Raw genomic sequence first — 11,273 nt, 5'->3', positions numbered from 1 at the left:
CGCACCCTCCAAGGGAGGCGGCGGCGGACATGTTGGTTGTGGGCAACGGTGTAGTGCGGCAGCCCCGTGGCGGCTCGTTTTTGTGGGTGTTTAAGCGACGCAGCGCATCCTTCTCTTGAGGAAGCGGCGTCCGGGTTGATATAAAAGCGATACCACGAGCACCTTAGAACGATGTATCCGGGCCTGCTGTCCGCCAGCCACGGACATGGCGCTGCCCGCTTCAGCTCCGCGATGACCACGTGAAACGCTGCGAAGCCGCCGCCGCCATCTTGGTTGAGGGCAATGAGGCCTCCTCCGCCGCCAACTTGAGCGCGGGTGCGGGACCCGCCGACTGTGGCCGGTGCGGGAGACCAGGCGGGGAGGCCGCGGGCAACGGGGCGGCCCGGGCCCGGTGAGTACCTTGTGCCCTGCGGGGCATGCCGCTGCTGGGCCCCAGGCAGGCCGCGGGGCTCCCGGGGCTGCGAGGGAAACCCCCTCCCTCGCCCGGGGCCATTTTCCGGTCCCTGCCCCCGGGCTGACCTCCCCCAGGTATGACCTCCGGTCCCCGCCCGCGGCGGCCCGGGACTGGCCCCCAGCGCTGTCCTCTAGGGAAGGGACACCTCCCGTCTCCCTCTAGGGGCACTTCCTCTGTTTTTTGCCTGGAGGGGACCCCGGTGCTGTCCCTGGGGATGCCCTGGGGAAGCGTCCTCCTGGACCGTCCCCTGGGGCGAGGACCCGAAAACCGGGGCTCTGCCTTGGCCGCATCCCTTGAGATCGAGGTGCTCCTGCCTCTCCTGTTCTTCTTGCCAGGCCCGGCTCCCTCCCTTTTTCCTGGGCCGCCCCTGCACGCTCCCTTCCCTTAGGTTTGCCCACCTGTGGCCGATCCCCTTCCCCAGAGCTCACCCCTCTCCCGCCTGGGAGCCCCCATGCTTCTCCCCAGCCTGTCGAGTATCCCTGACCCCATCCTTGTAAATTTCCATGCAGTGCCCGAAGGCAGCGGCTTGGGAAAGAGGAAGGACCGTGCATGGGTTCTGGGCCGAGGGTCGCTTTCCCTCCACGTACAGGGGTGAAAAGATTTTCCTCCCCTGCGCTTGGAGGAGGGAGATGCTGCGGGCTGACTCGAGGGCGCTGGAGCAGGGAGCATCTCCCGAGAGCTCAGCAGCCTGTGCGGATGAGCCCGGCCGTGCGTGGCCTCTGCAGTGCCCTGTCCCCTCTGTGCAGAGCCAGCTCTATAAACGGATCAATCCTCTCAACAATTTCTCTCTCCCCGGGGCGCTGCCAGCCCTCGTGTCCTGCTCACAGAGCATCAGCTGGGCCCTGCGTGCGGGGTCGAGCCGAGGGTCTGGGGATGATATTTCCATGGAAGTGTGTGGTGCTGACCCTCCTGAGCGCGGGGACGTCGTGCCTCTGCTTCCCGAGGTGGGGGGAGTTGTTTACAAAGCGACAGCCTGTGTCTCCAACCACTCAGGAACTCATCCGGGGATGAGAGTCATTCATTTTTTTTGGCTTGGGTTTTTCGAGCATTTTTCAAGCTGTCACAGCTTGGCAGGTCTGTAGCTGCAGTGTCAAGATTTAGAATTATTCTGTTGGTAATTGCTTTCTGATTCATCAAAATGATAGATGAGAGGGAAAATGACAAATAATCACAAGTTGGGGATCTTTAAGGATATCCCTAAAAATGTGACTGGAGAAGCGTGGCATGTGCGAGTTCCTTGTCAGGAGGTCACCTTTGCTGTCAGAGCATTTACAAAGAAATTCTCTTAAATTCAGAGTTGGAAAAAAATCTGGATAACTGCAAAATGAGTCTGCAAACTGGACTGCAAAGGTAATTTTAGATAATTCAGTCTCTGGCCTTTTTTTTTTTTTGCTGGGTCTGAAAGCAGGTATCTTCCCCTCAGGCACTCACAACTATCCTTTCCAAGAGTGCTAAAAGCAAAATATGCTCAACTTCGCTTCCTGAAGAGGAGGTCTGTGCTCTGATGCGTGTTGTCTTCCCTCAGCTACACCATCTTGTCTAATAAAAGCTATTACTGCTCTCCTACTCACAGCTTCAGACTAGCACAGCTACGAGTGATCTCTTACTTGTCTTGTTCCCTTAGTTACATTTTCAGAGACTCTCTTTGCCACAAGTCCCTTCATTTTCAGAAGCGTTGTGGGAGTTGTGTGGTTACATCTCTTACATCTCCTCTTTTCTCTCCTTTAAATGTTGAAGGTAGGTGACTCATCATAACTTCAGCTGATATTTCTCAGTGATCTCTTATTTAGCACAGAGCACCGAGGAGAAGATGTATCGCAGAGTCAGAGGAGTGATGGTGATATCAATATGGATTGAAAACAAAAAAAAGAGGCAGCACAGCCGCTGTTTTTTGCTGTTGCTTTTGTTGTGGGGGTAAGAAGGTTTATAGGCTGCCTCTCCAAATCCTCAGTGATCCTGTGTGGGCCCTTCTGTGCTTCCTCAAGGCTTATGAGTGAGTGGTTTTCCAAAGATAAGGGAAACATTCTCCACCACCATGGATGCATTTTGTGGGGGCAGCTCACAGCAGCTGGGTGTGAGGCTTGGCTCATCTCCCTGAGCAGGGAGGGCAAAGAGACCATTTGGAGCAAAAGATAAAAAAATGGAGAACATATAGTGAGGATATTCTGACAGCACTGGAGTTCAGCTTAGCTGGAACTGAACAGCTTTGTTTTTCAGGAGCCAGTGCTTCACCAAAAGCAGTGCTTGTTTTTATTTCCCCTTCCTTTAATGGCTCCAAACTGACAGAGAGCAGGATTAAATTAGATATTAGGAAGAAATTCTTCCCTGTGGGAGTGGTGAGACACTGCACAGGTTGCCCAGAGTAGCTGTGGCTTCCCCATCCCTGGGAGCAACCAAGACCAGGCTGGACAGGGCTTGGAGCAACGTGGGATAGTGGAAGCTGCCCCTACCCATGGCAGTTTGGAGTGAGTTTGGAAGGAGATTATTTTTAAGGTCCCTTTCAACCCGAACCATTCTATCATTCCTCAACAGACAAACACTGGAGGACTGCAGAGGTCCTTGCAGTCACTTTGGCGCCGTGACTGCCCATTTGTGCAACCTTCTGCTTTCAGAGGGCTCAGCAAACCTTTGGTGCAAATCATGACTCACCAGGATAATCACCTTTTGTCTCTGGGCGTGTGTGTGCATGTATTTGCAGAAGGAAGGCTGCAGATCGTGGGGAGGGAGCGTGGTTATTCCTCACCTTGCTGCTCAGACTGTAGATGGAGCAATGCACTGCTGTTCTCAGCACTGATGGGGATTTGGCCTCCCTTAGTGTTTCTCTATGCAGTGGCTGTTTACAATTTTGTGGTGTTACAGAGAAGAGTTTGGCTCTATCCTGGGTGATGCAGGGTTTCTGTTGCATCTTCTCTGACTCTTATTTTAGATCCTGCACACATCTGAGCTATTTCAATGATCTTGAAGGAAGGCAGAGTGGTTCTGGGGAAGGACACTGGTCTGGGAACCGGCCAGCTTAACTTGCATTTCCAGCTCTGCTGTTCCCTGATGTGGAACCAGGGGCTTGTTGTTCAACCTCTGTCTGCACATGTTTAATTGAACTTCAGCAGAGCTGGTCATGCTCAGCCTGCTTTGTAAGGCTCTTTTACATCACAGTTCAAGAAGCACTGAATGTTATTGTTGAGCTATCAGGCAAACATCAAGCATAGGCAGGAAAGGGTGATTTAACTCTGTGCCATCCTGCCACTCTCCTTTACTGAGATCTCTTCCCAATCCTCGTCTCTGAGCTCTTTTGGATCCAGACAGCTAATGCTTGCTGTGCATCCCTCTCCATCAGTCTATGGGCTGCCAAGGGAAGGGATGCTGAAGTACCAGTTTGCATTGTGTGGGCACCTGCTCTCAATTGTTCCATGCACTCAGGTTTGCTCTAATAACACTCAGCAGGTTGCTCGCTGCTCTTTAAGTGCCTTCGTTAATGCGGATGGTCTGGGCATGTCTGGATGGAGCTCTTCCGGAGGCTGCTGCTGCTCATTGAGAAATCCACACTGCCAGATAAACCTGTTGTCTTGTTTCCAGCCTGCCTGCTGCCATTGCCTGTGTTTTCCCTGTGTCTGTAGTGCTGGAGCAGCCATGCACTGAGCTGTGCAGAAGGCAGGACAGCATCCTTGAATGAACAATGCCTTTCCCCCTGCATTTGTCGAATACAAAAGCTGACAAAGGGCTGTGCTGTGGTGGTTGCTTGGTCTGGTGTGCAAATGTCAGCTTGATCCACTGCCACAGCCTGGTTTGTTTTGGTCAAGGTGTGGGGCTGAGGAGAGGAGGTTGTGTTAGAGGATGGCAGACCCGCCTGTGAAGTGATGCTGTGGAGGAGTTTGCTGATGGGCTTTTAGAGGAAAGCTTCATTGCTTTGGAACAAGGCATTCAGAGTGGCTTTGGTCTGTGTTGCTGTTCCCCTGAAACCCCTTTTTAGCAATCAGCTGTAATAAAGTGTTCTTAACTAGATGAGTGGTGACTGGTGCATGTGGCTCCCAGTAACACTAAATCCACCAGGCTTTGTAATAAGGTTTCAATGCCTGGGGTCTTTTGCCTAAAAATAGCAAAAAAAAAAAAGTGTTAGGGGAAATCTAAATCAGAAGGAAACAAATGGCTTTTAATCTTTCCCTCTGTTTCAGAGTGAAGGATGCCGAGGAGGAAGAAGCCTGCAGAGGGCCTGGAGTCTCGAGGTCAGGATGGGGAAGAAGAGGAGGAAGAGAAGTGGAACCCAGCCAATGCCAGAAAGAAACGCAGTTTTGTGGATGCATTTATTGTTATATCCGACAGTGATGGAGAGGTCAGTGATGGGTTGGGGTACCCAGAGCCTGGCTGGGCCCTGCTGCTGCAGGACAGTGCCAGAGCAGCCATTGCTGTCGTGCTGGGGTCAGGCTTTGCACAGAGGGTCTTGTGCTGTTCCTTTTCTTACATATGAGATGAATCAAATCCTATTTGACTAGGAAATGAATGGTGTGCTTCATGAGGGTGAGTTATGAGTCTGGGATTTGATAACCAAATCCTCTCAGAACTGAATCTGAAATGTAATTTAAAAGTAACCTTTCCTCAATCCCTTTACAAATCTTTTTTTTTTCATAATTTTTGTTTGATTGATTTCCAGCTAAACCTTAGCAACATGATTCTGTATTATGTGCAAATAGATAAGAAAATGATTCAGAACTCAGGCTTGTGAGTAGCTCAGAGACAGGCGGTGCCTGGTAAACTATTCTGAATTACAGGAGCCTGAGTTTGTAACCCAGCTTCAAAGGGTGTAAAGGTGAATGTGATGTGGGAGTGCCTGGCTAAGGCATCAAGGCTCAGCTCCCTGATCCCCAGCGTCAGCCTATGCACATCAGCATTACCCTCAAGATTGAAATGTCTGTGTTGGTTACACAGCATGAGCACGGGAACTCCTGCCTGGGGGAAACCCAGAGCCCTCAGAACCTGTGCCTGACTGAGGCACACCAGAGGAAATTATTACAATCAGTTTTTTTGCTGTGTGACTCGTACGGCTTTGCTCTGTCTTGCTGGTGATTGGGGATCCTAAGCTGCTTTTTGTAATTCCACCATTTTCAAAAGCATTTCAGTTCACTCTCAAGCTGTAGATCTTAAATCAGGTCCCTTTTGCTCCCACATCTGCAGTGTGCTGCTCTCCAATAAGGCGATTATCATGTGAGGAGGGGAAAATCACTAGAAATAAACAGTAAGAAGCTGTAGGGCAAACGATATTGGATGTTTTTTCTTCACATTGTCTGAGTTCTTTCCCATTGGGAAATTCCCTGAAAGAAATGGAACATATGGCAGTAATAGTTCAGTGGGGTTAAACCCTTAGCTCTGCAATATGCTAAGTTAACTTCAGATGTCTGCTGCATCACTGGCCTTTATTGTGAAACCTATAAGGAAAAAAGAAATCAGCAGCTATAAGAGCTGCTGCAGTACATAAAAGATCAGGACCTGTTATTGTCTGCAATTATTCATCTCAATGTGCGCGTATCTGAAAAAGAGGAAACAAACGTCTCTTAAAACACATCTATAAAAAGGTTAGGCTCCTTCACTGTTCTCTAAGTTTGTCTATAAACAATAAATTCTGATGGCATAATCGGTCATATTACAGAAAAGGATATGCTCAGAGAGGCCGTTAAAGAGCCAATTAGGTTCTGTTTAAGTGACAACAGTTCAGTCAGTTGAATGAGTGGATTTATTCAGTTCAGTCTCTTTCTGTGAGTCATCAGCTTCCTGATCCAGTGCCACAGTCTCTTGTCGTGTTGTTTTCTGCAAAATCAAACGCAAAACTGATTTACTTGGGATCTCAAAAAAATAACTGCGTTCTGTAACTGTCTCGGCTCTTCTGTGTACATCAAGTTGAATTTCAATTTTGGACGTTGTAACTGTTGTTCTTGCACTGGTAAGACCTTGTTGTGTGTTCAAAAAGAGGTGTGGGAAGCTCAGATCAATAGCAATTTTAGAGAACAATATATTCTCAATTAATCTTGCATCTGTTAGGACATGGTTCCTTATGAATCAAAAGCTACAAGGACAATTTGGGCATCATTGATTCGATGGCTTTCTTCCTTGGCAGTCTCTTGGCAGGTATCTATAGAACAAGTCCCTAGTTCTGCTTCCAGACCAGCAGATCTTGTAGCAGCTGCACCTGGAAAGCCTCCAGCTTCTCACTTTTGATGATCTTTGGCAGACTGCCTCTCCCAGGAATTTTTCAGTCATGCTGGATTATCAAGCTCATCCATGTTATTTTGCCAAGTTCCCTTTCTTTGCTCATGTCTATGCTGTGGCATCTGCAGAGCTGCATCAGAAAAAAGTTTTCTGGACGTGAGGCTTTCTGATCTCTGCTATATATAATCCTGGATTCGGGGAGCACTTCTCTTTTTTTGGAAATGGTCAGACAAAATAAGAACAGTCTCTCTGAAGGCAGAGGAGATGACCTTCTTTGTGCAGACTGTGTCTCTGAAAATGCAGACATGCCAAATGAGTAGAGTGGTTCCCTCTCCCTTGGCTGTTTAATCCCACTGGGAATTGGTTGCCTGTGCCAGAAGATGGATGTTCATTCACAAATACACAATATTTCAAGTAGTGCCCAACAATGCTCTCTCTGAGCATGACAATTCCTGGTCTTCTGAACCTCATGCTTGCATTGCGCTGTTGGTTTGATCCCTGAAGCCATGTCTTCAAGATGATTGTTCCTCAGCACAGAGCCTGGCCAAGCATGAACTCTGAGCACAGCCCAAAAGTTGTGCTGACCTGTTAGACTGATCTGCAGCCTTTAGTGCAGTTGATGCTCACATGCTGCTGATCTGATCTGGGACCTTTTGGAAGGGTCTTTTGCCTGGATAGATCCTTTGGGAGCTTTGAGAGTACCTGCCTGCATTTACAAAGTTGGCATCAAGTCTCACAAGCTCTTTCTGCCAGATCCATCATCTCTGCCAGCCCTCAGGGAACATATGACAAGACTCCAGGGTGATGGTGCCATCTATTTCTGCATGGCCTGTCTTCCCTTCAGTGTGGAACATCCCTTTGCCTGAGTGTTCCTGTGTTTGGAGATGCTCACAGTCGGGATAATCAGCAGCATGTGTTGGTGTTCCAGATCAGATTTTGGCTGTGGTGCAGAGGGAGGTGTGTTTAGGCATTGGCTTATACCCAGCCACTGCCCTGTTTCCATCATCTGTGACAGTGGACACTCACCTCAGGACCAGGCATGGCTGAGGGACATGTTGCTGTGGAGAGGATGGCACTGGAAATGTCACAGCCAGGATGGCAGTGCCCACCTGTCATAGTTGAATCCCATCCAGCAGCTAAGTACCAGGCAGTTGCTTGCTCACTCCCACCCCATGGCAAGGAAGAGAATCTTGGGGAAAAAAGTAAATCTCGTGGGTTGAGATAAGAACAGCTTAATAATTGAAACAAGATAAAATATAATAATACTATTAATAATCCTAATGATAATATCAAGAATAATTGTAATGAAAAGAAGGGAGAGAGGAACTGCTTTTCATCAGGAACTGTAGTGATAGGACAAGGAGGAATGGGTTCAAACTGAAAGGGGAGAAATTTAGGTTAGATACATGGAAGAAATTCTTTACTGTGAGGGTTGTGCAGCACTAGAACAGGATGCCCAGAGAGGCTGTGGATGCCTCATCCCTGGCAGTGTTCAAGGCCAGGCAGTGAGCAACCCAGTCTTGTGGGAAGTGTGCAGGACAGGAGGGTTGGAATGAGATAATCTTTAACATTCCTTCCAACCCAAACCTTTCCACGATTCTCTGAGTAAAACCCAAGAGAAACCAGTGCCACAATGCAGTTGCTCACCACCCACTGACCAATGCCCATCCAGTCCCTGAGCAGCAGTCGGTGTCTCCCAGCCAATTCCCCCCTGTTCATACTCTGGGCATGAGGTTCTGTGCTGTGGAATATCCCTTTGCCCACTTCCCCCACCTCCTTATGCACCTGCTCACTGTCAGAGCACAGGAAACTGAAAAGTCCTTGATTTAGAGCAAGCACTGCTTGGCACCAACTAAACCATTGGTGTGCCATCAACATTATTCTTGTACTAAATCCAAAACAGTGCTGCACCAGCTACTAGGAATAAAAATAACTTAATCCCAGGACACCAGCTCACACCAGTGACCATTGGAGTGAAGCAGAGCCACGTGGGAGTTTGCTGCAGTGCCCTGCTGTCTCCATGAGCTCTGCTGCTGCCAAGGGACCCAGTGCCTCCATCTCCCTGAGGAGAATGCAAGAGTGAGTTGGTTCTGGAGGAGGCTTCATGACTCTGCTGAGCTCACTTGCTGAAAATCAGATTGATCTGAATCCAGGCTCCTCACAGCCCAGTAAAAGTCCTTTTTCCTACAGAGACCTCTCTCCCTTTGTCAGGAACTGCATATCCTGGCATGAGCCCCGTTGTGTCTTGTTGTTCATCTTCACTTCCAGCAGGTTTGTTCTAATGAGCTGAAAGAGCAAAGCTGAAACAGATTCTGAACTGAAGTCAGAGACTAATAAAGTAGGGTGTGATATTAATTTCAGCAGCAGCCTTGGCAAGAGCCAAACATGGTAATTCCAACATCTAATTGGCTTTTAAAAATAAATTAGTCTGGTTTTCATCTGCATATTTCCCATGCAGGATGTGTGCTGTTTGGCTGTGCCCTATTGTTAGATGGTCCCAACTGCTGTTGAGCAGTAAAATTACCCAGACCTTTTGACTTTGCAGTCTGCACTGTTAGGGGTGGAGACATTCTGCTGTAGCCTTTTCTTCCCTGAGTCAGTAGAAGCTGATTTCTGTGGTTTATCATGTGGATTTGAGGGAGCAGGATGTGGGATGCTGGCTACTGGCTTCCATTTATGGGCTTTTAGAAATGAGTGGAGCTGTATCTGTTTCTGCTGGCAGAGTCAGGTTCTCTTAAGTATGTGCAAAAGCATTTTTAAAATGGGAATTTGATTTCCTGCTGTCTGGTGAAACCAAGCAGGTTACGAAAACAAGGAAGAATAATAGTGGCTGCCTTCCACTAAATGTGTGGAAGACTTTGGAAACCTGTCTATTTCTTCATCTGTGTACAATGCTGACAGTGAAATTGCTCATAAGAGAGCATCATAAATTAAAGTGCAGAGCCTGACACACAGGAAGAGAATTCGGGTTCCTTCTGGCCGTTATGCCTTGAATTGACAACAGAGGAGGAGGGGTGCTCTCCTGGCTGGCACTGAGCAGAGGTGTGCAGTGCCTACCTCACCTCCACTATAATAATTAGTTTCCTTTGGAAGATATGTGTATTGGAGATGACCTTGTAACTAAGAGTATTGGCCGCAGTTTGGGAATATTTTAATTGATTAAGATTATTTTTGGACTAGTGATCTTATTAGAAAGGCAGTTGGTAGAGAGGCCCCTTGAGTTCCTATTATCCTTGTAGATAGATGAGCATTAAAAGGTTGGGTCAGGAGGAGCAAGCCCTGTTGTCTTCTCTGAATTTTCTTGGCCCCTTCTGTTTCTACCATCCCTGCCTGCATTTATGCAGAGCACTCTGGGGCCTGTGGGGCTCTCTCCCAGCAGAGGTACAAACAGCCATAAATCCTAATTAAAAGGTATGTTTTATTTTCTGAGTTTAAAACTAAAAAAGATTTAAGAATTCTTGGAATTGAGATGTGTGTATATATTTTGGCCCATCAGGATTAATTGGATTTGCTTCAGCTGTTCACTGTACCGTGGCTGTTCAGTAGAACGCTGCTGAGCAATTTAAACATCTTTCTCGAATGCATGAGGTTCCTACAACGTGTCCTGCGATAATTTTGCTCCTGCCACTGATGTAAATGTTGAGATTGTTCAGGGCCAGCATGGGGAACCGAGGCACGTAGTTGGCTGTGCAGTGGATCCGGGCAGCACATCCGGCGCTCTGCTCCCCTCAGAAGCCCTGGAGGTGTTGGAGCCCCACGTTGTGCCCTGGTGTGTGTTGTGAGTGTGTCTCTGTGCACAGAGCAGGCACTCCCAGCCTGCCATGGAAAGTTTGGTGTGCTCATAAATCACATCCGTGCCCTGGAAGAGAGCTGCAGATGAGAGTGTCAGGGTTGACCTTCCAGCAAGTGCGGGAGTGATGAGGGGAAGATTGATGCCTAGAGAGAAGAGCTGGGGATTTACAGAGCCTGTTAGGATTAAATTGCCCCTGCTTTACGCTGGGCTGGGTTTAGCATTGTTAGGCAGGGTTTTGGGGGAGGGCAGGAGAGCTATTGCTGAACCTCCTCCAGCATGTAATCCTAGTGCAATCCTGGTGTGATCCCATGGGCTGTTCCCCATCCCCTCAGGTGGGAGCAGCCCATGAGGTCAGCATGGGGCTGCTGCTGCAGACCAAGGCAGGGCAGTTTGGGGTGGGAGATCCCATGGTTTATGGAAAACTGTGGGGAGGGGCACCATACCAGCACCCTGGAAAAGAGAGGATTTCACCTCCTGAGCAGGAGCTTGGGATCCATCTCTTAGGAAGAGAGACTCTGGGTGTGAAGCAGCCTTTTGGAGACACAGTGGCAGCTCTTGGAAAGGGGGTACCTAAGCCAGTCTGTGTGGGGAAGAGAAGGAATCACTCACAGAAAAAAACCCTTAGGCACAAGCATGAGTGTGTGTGGGCTTGCCAAGCATGATTGCTGCTGTGTTGTGAGGTGATTCTTAAGTCAGTGGAAGTGAGGAATGGTGTAGGTATTAGGGCATGTAAGAGCTGTAATGTATTAAGGTTTCAGGAAACCACCTAATAGTATGTCTTGCAAAATCTTAGTTAGATAAATAATTTAATTTGGTCTAGATAGCAACATT

The 11,273-nt window shown here is 48.5% G+C and overlaps 1 protein-coding gene across 8 annotated transcripts in view; it reads left to right on the top strand.

Annotated features, from left to right (window-relative positions):
* The first annotated feature begins 32 nt into the window (after positions 1-32).
* UIMC1 (ubiquitin interaction motif containing 1) overlaps positions 33-11,273 on the top strand; it is a 39,741-nt gene continuing 28,500 nt past the window's right edge. For 6 of the 8 annotated variants that reach the window (XM_071443522.1, XM_071443524.1, XM_071443525.1 and 3 more), the window contains exons 1-2: positions 34-391; positions 4,624-4,781. In XM_071443522.1, coding sequence (XP_071299623.1) covers positions 4,632-4,781 — 150 coding nt within the window. In that variant the 5' untranslated portion in view covers positions 34-391; positions 4,624-4,631. Of the gene's footprint in view, positions 392-4,623; positions 4,782-11,273 lie in introns of all 8 variants that reach the window. The other 2 variants (XM_071443521.1, XM_071443523.1) reach the window with 1 other exon arrangement.

Source organism: Agelaius tricolor, unplaced genomic scaffold (genome assembly GCF_023055355.1).
Source record: "Agelaius tricolor isolate 1412-34295 unplaced genomic scaffold, bAgeTri1.0.p SCAF_18, whole genome shotgun sequence".
Lineage (NCBI taxonomy): Eukaryota > Metazoa > Chordata > Aves > Passeriformes > Icteridae > Agelaius > Agelaius tricolor.
The sequence above is the reverse complement of the archived record's forward strand: the minus strand, read 5'-3'. Positions and strand labels throughout refer to the sequence as shown.